The sequence below is a fragment of the Gordionus sp. m RMFG-2023 genome, chromosome 3 (genome assembly GCF_954871325.1).
Source record: "Gordionus sp. m RMFG-2023 chromosome 3, tfGorSpeb1-WG-v2, whole genome shotgun sequence".
NCBI lineage: Eukaryota > Metazoa > Nematomorpha > Gordioida > Chordodea > Parachordodidae > Gordionus > Gordionus sp. m RMFG-2023.
In genome coordinates, this window is record NC_088777.1 from 32,091,779 (window position 1) to 32,104,728 (window position 12,950).

The following is a 12,950-nucleotide window of genomic DNA, read 5'->3' on the forward strand; positions in this document are numbered from 1 at the left end:
AATATTTAAAATGTAGATATTTTATATAGATTATAATTTTAAAAATTTTATTTTGTCATAATCCCTTCACCTCTAATAAAATGATATTAATAATAAAAATCAATACATTATTAAATAAAGGAAATTTATGCTACTAAAGTATTTTTAATAAATAAAATCTATAATGAAATATTTTCTAAAATTTTGTTATATATGTAAATATTTAAAATAAATTTTAAAATGTAAATATTTTATATAGATTATAATTTTAAAAATTTTATTTTGTCATAATCACCTTCACCTCTAATAAAATGATATTAATAATAAAAATAAATACATGATTAAATAAAGGAAATTTATGCTACTAAAGTATTTTTATATAATAAATAAAATCTATAATGAAATACTCTCTAAAATTTGTTATATATTATGCAAATATTTAAAATAAATTTAAAAATGTAGATATTTTATATAGATTATTTTAAAATTTTTATTATAATTTAAAAAAATATATAAATAATACTGTATTTTGATTAAATTAGTATTTCCATAAATTTTAAGAATTAATACAAAAATTATAAAAATGTTATAACTAAGAATTTATTTTACAAAAATAAATATTATTTAAAACTAATATTATCATATAGCTATTTTTGATTTGAATTTATAAAGAAAGGTCTAATTTTCTCTAAGGTTTTGCTAATTCATAATAGGAATAAAAATGTAAATTAAAATAATTTTATTTTTTAAAAAAGACCCCCCCCCCCCATGCCTATGCCACTGTTTAATTAATTTACTGTTTTTTTCTTTCAGCTTCTAATGTGTCATTAATCTGGAATTTCAGGATGGTAAACTTGGATTTTATATGATATAATGTTAAAATATATTCAAAGATCAATTAGAAAATCTTGATGGAAGAAGATGTGGTGAAGGACATAGTCAATCCTCAAATAGTTCAAGATCTACATCAATCTCTGATCAAACTGAACCTTTTAATGCTAGACGGAAAAATTCTTTAATATGGAATCATTATCTCCATGATGCTAAAAAAGAAACAGCTAAATGTAAAATATGCAATGTGGAGATAATGTGCAAGAAAAAAACTACCTCAGCACTAATTAATCATAACAAAAGATTTCATCAAAAACAAAATAATACTATTAGAAACTATTTAAATGATATACCCAAAACAAATGCTGATGATGTTAAGCATTATTTATTAAAATTTTTGCTAAAGTCAAATATACCCTTTAAAATTCTCGCCACTCAGGAATTCAAGTCCTTCGTTAGAGCTTTAAATCCTGAAATAAAAATATGCTCAATACCGTCAATTAAACTATATATGAATGAAATTTTTAATAAAGAATTCAATAAAGTTAAAATAATTATAAATAATTTAAAATGCCAAATTAACTTTACAACTGATATATGGTCAAGCCCTACTAATGTACCATTTTTAGGGTTGACCTGCCACTTTATTGATGAAGAATGGGAGATGAAATCATTGTTATTGGATATAGTTCCATTTACTGATTCGCATTCTGGTGAAGATATTTACAGAGAGTTTTCTCAAATTATAAAAAATTATAATATCGACATAAGTAAGATAGCAATTACTTGCGATAATGCTAGCTCTAATTCTACTTTCATAAAAATTCTTCGTATAAAACACCCAAATTGTGAAATTTTACATGTGCGATGTTTTGCATATGTACTCAATTTAGTAGTACAGGAAATACTTAAGAAGTATACAGGCAAGTATCAAAATTAAGAACAATCATAAAGATTATTCGCAATTCTTTTACAAAGACAAATATTATGCAAAATGTGTGCTCCTCCCTACTTCCCCCTATGAAATATTTAAAATTAGACACATCCATCAGATGGAATAGCTCTTATTTAATGGTCGAAAGTGCTATTAAAATGAGAAGGGCTATTGATGAAGTTGTGACTCAGATATATGATGATATATCTGATATCGAAGAAAGAAAACTGAGCGAAGTAATTTAATTTAATTTACTAATTATTATTTTTTATCAGGATGATTGGACTACTTTAATAAACATACAAAACAAATTAAAGACTTTTTTTGATTTTACCGAAGATATATATGGTGACACATATCCTATCCTAAATCTTGTCATCCCTTTCTATGTTTCTTTAATCGAACATTTAAATTCATTTGATCTCGATTTTATAAACTATCAGTGCGATTGAGAAAATAGAAACATATTATAACTTAACAAATATTCACACTATATTATCAACAATACTGGATCCTAGACTAAAAATAAAATTTTTTGAGCAACTACCATACATATAACATAGACACGACAAATCTATTAGAAAAATTTAAAGATGTATATAATGATTACAAAATAAAATATAATATTCAACATCAGTTAACCCAATAGTAAAACAAAATAACATCGCATCAGTATGTGAGGTGGAGACATATCTTAACGAAATAAGAATCAGTTCAAATAAGAGTCCCTTAGAATGGTGGAGATTGCATGGGGATCGTTTTCCTGTGTTACCGAAAATGGCAGCTGATATATTGTCAATTCAGGGATCTTCGGCTTCATGTGAGCGGTTGTTCTCAATAGGAACAAATATGATAATGAAAAATAGAATGTCTTTGAAGGAGGAAACTATTAGAAAGACTTTTTGCTTAAAAAATTGGATATTATCAAATTCGGATTTACTATAATTTTATATTTTTGTGTATTATTTTCTATTTTTATAAAATGAGATTATTGTACATTTTTAGAAAATTTTAATAAAATTTGAATATTAGATTGAAGAAATAGTTTAAATATTTTTTTATAAGCAATTCTAATTCTAAAAATCGGATATTTTAGTCAATTTGTTTGGTTAACGTTATATGAAATCATTGGGTTTTATTTCGTTTATTTTCTATAAATTTTTATATTGTAATGACAATTAGTTTAGAGAATCCTTAAAAGTGTCATCTTTAAACATCTGTAAAATTTTTTTTGCAAAATATTTTATAAGCTTTAGAAAATTTTTCGAATCGAAACGAATAATGATTTTATTATTCTTACGAATACGAATAGCTGAATCGAAACGAATAATAGTATTATTCGATTCGATTCGTTTTTTTGTAGGCCTAATCGTAGCTGATATTTTTAAAATTTTGCCATTTATTACCATATTGAATTAATTAATTTATGGATAACCATTTTGAATTTATTAATCTATTAATAAAATTTATAACCATTTTGAATAAATTAATCTATAAATAAAATTTATATATTTGACGTCAATTTAAAACATAGTCTTTAGAGTTTATTAAGCACCGTCTAACCTACTATTTACTCTTAACCAATTCAAGAATTTATGAGTCATAAGTAAGGATTTTTCTTTTTATCTGACTATTTAGATATTAAATTTATATAGGTATTTTAACTATATAGATGAATAACAATAAGAAAATACAAATTCTCTTTTACCTAATGATTCCTTCCTTTCAATAAAAGAGGTAACCTTATTTCCTATATTCTTTTTAATTTAATATTCATTTATTTTGTTATAAGTCTATTTCAATTATATCGCACCAATAAAGGATCTGTATTAATTAATTTGTTCTATTATGCATCATTAAACTTTAACCAATACAAAAATTTTCATGAGTCTAAATTATATGTTTTTCATTTTATCTGACTTTTGATTTTTATAAGTTAATTTATCTGATTTTATGTGACATAATAATTTACTATGTATTTTATATATTATATAAGTTATCTATATTGTTTTATATAGATAAGAATAACAATGATGTATAAATTATCATAAACCTAGGAATTCTATCTTTTCATGAATATTAATTAAATTAAAAAGTATATAGAAAGGCTACCTCTTTTATTGAAAGGATTGTATCATTAGGTAAAAAAGAATTTGTATTTTTTTATTGTTATTCATCTATACAGTTAAAATACCTATAAAAATTATAAATCTAAATACTCAGATAAAAAGAACAATCCATACTTATGACTCATAAATTCTTGAACATTAATAACCAGTATAACACGTGCCCCTTTTAGACCCTCTGCTTAAATATACAGTTATATGTTTTTTAGATTAGCCATAATAAAAAAAAATATTTAATAACTATATAACACTATTTTATTGGATTTCGCGCTTGCACTAGACGATTTAGGAAAAAATTAAAACATATCTTGCCTAGCATTTCCCTAAAATTAATCCATTAAGTGGAGCAACATAACTGGTCATATGAATTTATTATGCCAATTTTGTCAATCTTTAAATTTTTAACCGAAAGACCTTCAGATGGTAAATTCACCCATTGTTGTCATAAGGATAAAGTCAAACGTACTCAATGGCTATATCCTGATTATTTAAAAAATCATTCTATTGCCTTTGCATCTATGGGGGCACAGATTTCAGAGTTATTAGGTAATGGGCCTTACTGTTTTAAAGTTCGTGCAAATTTATATCGCACATCTCTTTATATTCGATTATTCTACCTAAATTTGCTTAGTTATATGTACTAGATACATCTCAGGCCATGGCAGGATGTCTTCAGCACCCTGCCAATTCTGATTATGATATAAATATCATGAGAAATTTAGATATGTTGATACGCCAAGTTAATCCATATGCTTTAAGTTTCAAAACCTTAGATGAAATTGAGAAAGCTGAGTTATCCCTTGCAAAACTTTCAAATATATTATTGCCCAAGATTAATATGATATTTCGCGGAGATCGTTCTAACGACCGTTTGCGGTAAAATTTATCTGCAATTGATGATGTGGCTATATACTTACAAATGATGATGGAGAACTTCCCTATATAAAAGTGTTTCCTAGATCTATTGGGAATGATTAGACACAATGGTATACACTATACCATTTACTCATGGAGATCTTGGCTGGGAGTTTAATATGATTGCTGAAGCTTTTGAAAATTCTGGACGTTCAAAAATATCTATGCTACAATTTTAAATAGCGTTTAGCGGTTAGACAAAATCTTGTTAATCCCTTTCTTGTTGGGAGACTAACTCAAAAATATATTGTAAAGACGGGACAGCATACTTTTCTCCCTTATTCGATGATAGATGAATCAGAAATTAAGAATATCTTATGAGGCATGATACACAAATTTACCTCTTTTTTCCAAAATTTTAATTATTTTTATAAAATATATTTAATGAAGTATATATTTAGTACCATATAAACAAACTATCTGATTATCCATCAACCTCGTCACTCTTGATAGGTTATCAGCTAGTTACATATAATATCTCATACGTTTATTTAGTTGAGGGAAGCTCTTTCTCAAGAAAAAACAACACCTCATTTAGACATATTGGTAAATAGATAACAATTGAGTCATTATAAAAATAAATGTAATCTAATATTTTTTGCTTGATCTCCGACGGGATTAATATTTTTTTAAAAGAATCTCTTGAACGAGTATAGTTAAGAATAAAAAGCCTTTAGAGATATGGGTTGGAGTTACATTTAAAAAGAATAATGGCTCTATATCAATTATCAATTACCCTAAAGGATTGAATATAATACTTGTTTTGCAATAGATTTTGAAGTTTATCTTAATTATAATTTTGAATATATGTAAGAATAAAATTTATCTTTAGTTTGTAAATAATCTTCTACGTACTCATATGTCGTCTTATTTTTTTTGATTAAATGTCATTTATTACTATATTTTGCAATATATTTGAATTTTTTTACAATTTTATGTATGCATTTAAAATATATTTACTGTCGCCGGGGTGGTCCAATGGTGTATGATGTATGCTTGGAAACCAAAGGTCTCAGGTTCAATCCTGGTAAGAAACTAAATTTTTCGGGTTTTTCTTCGATGACAGATGTGTATAGACATATGATATTATAAATTTCTGAGCTGAGAAATGCCAACCCGGTCACCGACAGGCTTGGACAGCCGGGTGCTAGGATACTTGTCCAATAAACCAAAGTAAGACGACCAGCTGAACTCGTGGGTCATTCGATTTCTTGGCCAGCGCTAGGATAATGGTGACCTCAGGGGCCGTTCAAGCTCAATGTCTACCAAGCTACAATGGACTTGATAACGATACTCCTGTGTAGTGTTGTTAAACGGCTCATTTTGAGCCGATTTTTTAAAACGACTAACTCAATATTTTAGCCAGGAAAATATTACCAGAACCTCGATATTTTTATAATATATGTCTAAACCTTTGTTACTTCTATGAGCAAAATCTTCAGACTTAAGTAATATTTTTCTGGATAAAATATTGAGTTAGCCATTTTTAAAAATCGGCTCATAACGAGCCGTTTAACAACACTACTCCTGTGGGAGATCAAGATTACAATGAAATCGATAAGAATACTCCGATGAGATATCTGTTAATTTGATACTTCGGTGTCAGGAATATGGGATATCTGTCGATATTCATACTCCGGTGGGAGATCCAAATGGAATCGATCAGAAATATAAATAAGATAAAAATATATAGCATGAGTAATGAAGTGGAGAGAGATATTGAAGGAGCTTTCCACCAGAAAAGGTGAAAGATAAAAAGGAAAAAAATTTTTTAAATATATTTACTGGTATGTTAATAAAATTGTTATACTCTATATTATATATTGTACCATAGAATTATTTGGGACACTGAAATTTTCTATGGTAGTGAGTATTTAAGTTTGGAGGAAATATTATTTTTCAAAGGACAAATTTTTTTTAGGGAGGTAATGGGTTTTCAGTGAAGAAGGATTATTGAAACTGTTGAATACATATATTTTAATTAGGGCAAATAATTATGGATGAGTTTATTTTACAAAAAATAATAATTATAGGATTAACACAACATATAAAATCAATTATAATAAAAGTTATATGCAAACTATAGTAAAATAGATATTTTTATTTGAAATTAAAAATTAATTATTTTTAATCAAAAATATCATTGATTTGAATCGCATTCTAAATTTTGATTCGTAAATAATTATTAACACTAGAATGAATGAAAAGATATGATTTAATTATTATAATCATTTATGAACATTTTTATTATAAAGTTAGTAATTTACAAGTATTAAAAATTCTTTTGATGATAGAAATTTTATGATAAAGAAATTCATCAATTATTATATATACACTTATTTTTTAAAAAAAAGGTCAAAAATGTTCCAGGTACCAAAAGACCCAAATTGGAGGATTTGCAGGAAGAAGGGGGTAATTGTGCACCTACACTTAATTGTGATATTAATATTGAAGAAATGCATAAATCTAATGAACCAAACAGTTCCAACATCTTCCGAGAAAATATTCAATCAGTAAAAGTAAATATTTTTTTATTTGATCAATCCTTTATTCAATCCAAATATTTCCCTTTCTTTTTTTTCTAACCAATCTTTTACTCCGCGATAAGAAATGTATCAATATGTTCACTTTAGTTATTTTTTATACTGTCTTTTTCCCTAATTTTTAAAAATAATGAATTTCCATATATTGATATAAGATATATATATAAATTAGGAAGCAATTGAATCAAATATCACTTTGCCACCATCAAATTTATCATTCTATCCTCACGGTCACGTTATTCTTTTATCAATAGAAACTATCGGTGAAAACCATTTGACAAATATATTGGAAGCATTTGAACCTAGTCACGTTATATTGTATGACCCTGAGTTAACTTTGATAAGAGAAATTGAGGTTTTTTTAGTAAAAATATACGAGTAAATATAGATTATAATATAATTTATAAAAATAGAATAGAATGAGATGAAAAAGGAAGAAGAGAGGTGGGAAGAAAGATATATATATATAGAAAAAAATGATGACATATAACTTTGTACATATAAAAGGAGAAAAGAAAAGAAATGGATCCCTGCACGGATACGGACTTTTCTAACTCCTATGATTTGAACAGTCGGACTTTTGTGGGTCGGATCTTGATTTAAAGATTTCGGCAATCTATTAAATTATTTTAATTCCTTAATGTTAATTCTTCGTTTCTATTTTTAAAAAACCTAAATATTTCTTATTTTCTTCGAAAGGTGTTTCCTTAAAAAATAAATAAATCAAAAATTTTATCATTGGACCGTAGTGAGTGAGCGTAAAAGGTTAATAAAATGTTTGTGTTCAAATTGATATTCTATTTGGCCTATTTTTAATTTTTGTGAAATTGAACTTTGACTTTATTTTCAGAAAATAATAGTTCGGGTTGGATCCGACTTAGACCTTCGGTAAATATCGGACAAATGTTTTTCCTCAGTTTGGATTTTAAAAACAAGTCAAGTGAAGGGTTCTAAATGAGAATATATAAAAATATTATATAATTTTATATTTATATATAAAGGTATATCAGGCCACCTTACCATCAAATCAATTGACAGTTTATTTTCTCATGTATTCCGATTCCGTAGAAGAACAGATTTACCTTAGTTCCTTAAGGATAGAAAAAGAAGCTTTCGAATTTTTGATTCATCAGAAAGGGGTATTTATATAATATCATCGACTGAAGATCACAGTGTTACTTTTTTTTCTAACTTTACCTGAGAGCATTTTAAAAATTTATTTGGTTTATTTTATTTTTAAAATGGGAATGCGTTGAGTTTTTTGACTTTTAGATTACATGCTGTTCGAAATATTTTTATTACTATATGTAAAGTAAGTTCTGGATGCCCTCAAGGCCTAGTGCATATTAGAAAAGTAAGGCCTGACGAGGCAAAGGGTTACCTATATTTAAATACAAATTAGAACGAGCAGATCCAACTTATAAAATGATTTATCAAAAGAAATTTTAAAGATGCTACAATATAATCCTCAGCCGACTATATATTTTTTTAAATAATTTTTTCATTTCTTTCCAATATTCTTCTAATGATTTTGAAGTTTTATTAATCAAGTATTCCAATCATAAAATATGATATAATAAAAATAAAAAGGCCTCATTCTATAAAAACGGAATTGGGACTACAAGTTCTCCCAAACACAAATAATTATATTTTAAAATAGTAATTTGAACATTTTTGATTGAAAATAAAATAGAGGAAAGAGAAAAGAAGTTGCTTAAAATAATTTGATAATTTAATGTGATTACATTTTAATCTATTATTTCCTCTCTTATCAATATTTTATTTAAGTCCATGATGCTCCCTTCAGACATAGAAGGTAAGGATGAGACGGTTGCTCTAACGGATATATCAGTATTAGATAATAAATATTCCAGGAAATCTGGAGGTTTGAATGAAATTTATATTTTATAACTTCTATTATGATATTAAGGAAATAAATACATTAAAAATAAGAATAAAGAATAAGAGAAAATGGGAAAAATATAGATAAATGAAGAAAGAGCTAATGATAGCAAGGTAAGGAAATATTTTTGAATTAATTTCAATGTTATCGATTTTGTTATAGGTCAAATCGTGCAATCTTCGATCTTACAAACTCCCATCATATTGATAGATGTTAGAGAATTTAGGAGCGAACTTCCCTCCTACTTGTATTCCTTGCCCTTTATTGGCGATACTCTAGGAGGTCTAAAATTAAAAAAAAAATAAAATCATTCTTTTCTCTACTAAAATGTTGTTGTTTTTAATATGAAATGAAATCTTATCACAACAGAAATTTAATAATTTAATTTTATATAGCATTATTTAATCAATGCACTCGATGTGTAAAGGTTATCTATAAAAAAGTTACATACTACCCCTATTTCTACTTTGAAAAAAGAAGGAGCATCGTTATTAATAGCGGAATTTCAAGGGTTGCCTTTTTTATACTTAATTATTTTGGTTTATAGATTTAATTAACTGTCTTATTAAACTTTATTATTTATTTATAAATTTATAACTGTCCTTCGTTATGATATTTGTCAATTTTACCGAATCGAAAAGGGTATACATATTCCTTATTAGATTTAAATGAAAAACTAATTTTAAAAAGGTTCAATGATTAAGTTTATAAAGTTTCGAATAGAGACGAAAAACTTTTATAATTTATCTCTTACGGCTTCGATGCTAAAAAGAAACACTTTAATATTATATTGATTAATATAATTTTAGAGCCTAAACGAGTTTGTAAATTCTGGTACTTGTTGCTAATAATTAAATTCTTTTGTTTTTATTAAATTATTTAATTGGATAAAGTACATGGAGGGATTTCTCCTTCCCCTAAGCCAATTACCATATTACCCCTCTAGAAAATTTTATCTTCTCACACCCACCAAATCTGTATTAGCTAAAAAAGGTAATTCAAATCAAACTTTCCTTACCTCCCCTCCCCCCTTCAATTTTATTCTAATAACGATTGCATCATAACTGTAGTAACTGTATATTAACTATTTGGCGCGCATTTTATTATTAGTAAGGTATTTTCATGTAATTGTTGATTATTTTGCTTTACGATTTATTTGCTACTTTTAAATAATCAAAAAGTGCGTTTCAAAAATATATTAAATTATAACTTAAGGTTTTTGTTATTTCATATTATTATTATAAAATGGTATATATATATATAGTATGTAATTCGATATAATTTGAACTTACATGAACTTATCAATGACGATCCTGTCTGAGTATATAGGATCAAGATAAGAGTTTTTTTTTATAATTTTTTCTAATTGGCGGTATATTGATATGTTTGACAGTAACATCATAGTTTATAATATTTTTAGACGACTCTACTCCTGTTAGGCTCAAAATTATCCCCTTGACTCTCCCAATCGGAGATTACATCCTTACTTCTGAACTATGTGTTGAGAGAAAGACCGTACCTGATCTGGTTCAATCATTTAACACGGGCCGGCTTTATCAACAGATTAAAGCGATGGTGAGAACTTATGCCAAACCGGCATTGATGATAGAGTTCGAGAACGATGTTAGACCTTTCATTTTACAGGTTGAGGATCATACGCGTATTTTATTTTATTTTAAATTTCATTTTCTTTTTTTAATTGTTGAACCCTTAGATAAGAATGTGTATTACATATGCCCATACACTAAAAAGTTAAAATATTATTTTGTTTGCCTAAGCTTGGCTGCTTACTTTCTAGGGTAATCTTTATATAGATATTTTGTTATTGAAAAAAAAACTTTTTATTTATCAAATTATAATTGTTTAATATAACATTTATTTAAATATAATCACAGCGATACTGCTAAAAAATATATAAATTTCTATCCTAATTTAAAAAAAAAGAAGTTTATTGACTTCAAATTATAGGTCTACACTGAGTGTTGTTTTTAGTCCACTCACCCATCTATTGTTTTAAAAACATTTTAACCTGCCCCCCCCCCCCAGGTTAAAGTTTTTTTACACCTCTATTTTAAAATGTTTTGGATCTCCCGTTCTTTTAATCTTTTTCTTTCTTAAATTTAATTAGCGAAAAAGCTCAAGGGAGTAAACAGCGTCTTTTGTAAATCCGAATGTTTGTTTCATTTTAATTTATTTCTGAGGAATAGCTCTAGTGGATATGTTAGATTTAGAAAAAGGGGAGTAAATGTGAAGTCCCATGTGACCTTTTATCACAATAGTGCTTGCCAAAAGGAAAATAAGTATAAACTTCGCATTTTTAAGGATTTTCATATTATTTATAGCCGTATGGCGCTACCACACTATATTTCCATAACGAAGAGTAATTACAATAATTATATTGTTTGGCACTATGATGATAAAGAAAATTTTTTTTGATAATAGGTGAAAATTAATAAAAAAAATTCTATACATTTAATAAACTAAAATTTTTCAAATCTTAACTATCATAAATTTTAAAGGCGAGATCAACAGCAAGATCTTTATACTCAAAACCCTCGTCTTTGGCTTGCCAACTAAATACCGAAATTTCCGCCCTGGATATCCAATCCAAATTAGTCATACTGACTAAACATTTTCCTTCTCTAAGACTCATTTGGTGCTGCAACCCAAAAATGGCTGCCGAACTTTTTTTCGAATTTAAAGTGGGAAAACCTCAGCCCTGCATACCTAATACGATAGATAACAATAATAAGATACGTTCTACTTCTGACATTTTATACGATGAAGATAGTCAAGACATTGATTTGCTAAGTCAGGAAGGGGTGAAAAGTAACCTATTATAGATAATATATGTTTATATAAAATCCTGCACAGTTGATTTTACCAAATTTGGACAAAGATTCCCTTTGGGGTCGTTAATTAATTTTAGATTTTTATTCGGAGAGCCTTTTTTATTAGCTTCTTTAGTTTTTCTGGATCAGATTAGGACCTTCTTTTAAACTGGATAGGTTAGTCCTTTAAAAAATATGGATCCAGATCAATGGGTCGAACCTTAATAATTAGCAGTACAAGATTTTGATGCTGTACATTATCACTTTGTAATTAGTTCACGATCGCATAATTCATTTTATATTTACCTCTGGGTTATAAAGAATGATATTTTTTTTACAACTTTGCCATAAATGACTGACTACTGCGCCAAAATTTTACCATATGGACCCATTTTTTTCCTGCTCAAATAAGATTTTGCTTTCGGGTTAAATACGGTTTATATTATTAATGGTAAGCGGAAAATATTCTCCGGAAAAAAATTCCCCGAATAATTTATTTTCATCAAAAATAACCCCGCCGCTAAAATAACGAAAATATTTATAAAAAATTATATTCAGTATTTTCTGAACGTTGAGTTATTCTCGACGTTTGAGGATTCTTTTTGAGCATCATTTCTGTTTTAATAAGCGATATAGGGCGATAAGATATAGGAATTGATAAATTGGTTGGTAGCTTTGATAATTTAGTAGAGAGCATAAAAAGTTTAGATTTGTCACATCTTGGAAAGAAAACATGATAGATTTTTATAGAAATAGATGAAAATTATGGAAGAGGCTTTACAATTTAAAATTGAAAAAAAGTGAAAACATTGTTTCAATATCATTTTAATAAAATAAAATATAATTATTTCTTTTCTGTAAATTTTTAAAATAAATTCACAAACTAAT

At 26.8% G+C, this 12,950-nt stretch overlaps 1 protein-coding gene across 1 annotated transcript in view; it reads left to right on the forward strand.

Moving 5' to 3' along the window:
* The window catches only part of LOC135927545 (DNA repair endonuclease XPF-like), a 33,666-nt gene that overhangs the window by 17,717 nt on the left and 2,999 nt on the right, over positions 1-12,950 (forward strand). Inside the window, exons 8-14 of the mRNA XM_065463594.1 lie at positions 7,140-7,304; positions 7,501-7,683; positions 8,330-8,467; positions 9,117-9,213; positions 9,394-9,513; positions 10,652-10,875; positions 11,751-12,060. Of these exons, the coding sequence (XP_065319666.1) occupies positions 7,140-7,304; positions 7,501-7,683; positions 8,330-8,467; positions 9,117-9,213; positions 9,394-9,513; positions 10,652-10,875; positions 11,751-12,060 (1,237 nt within the window). The remainder of the gene's footprint in view (positions 1-7,139; positions 7,305-7,500; positions 7,684-8,329; positions 8,468-9,116; positions 9,214-9,393; positions 9,514-10,651; positions 10,876-11,750; positions 12,061-12,950) is intronic.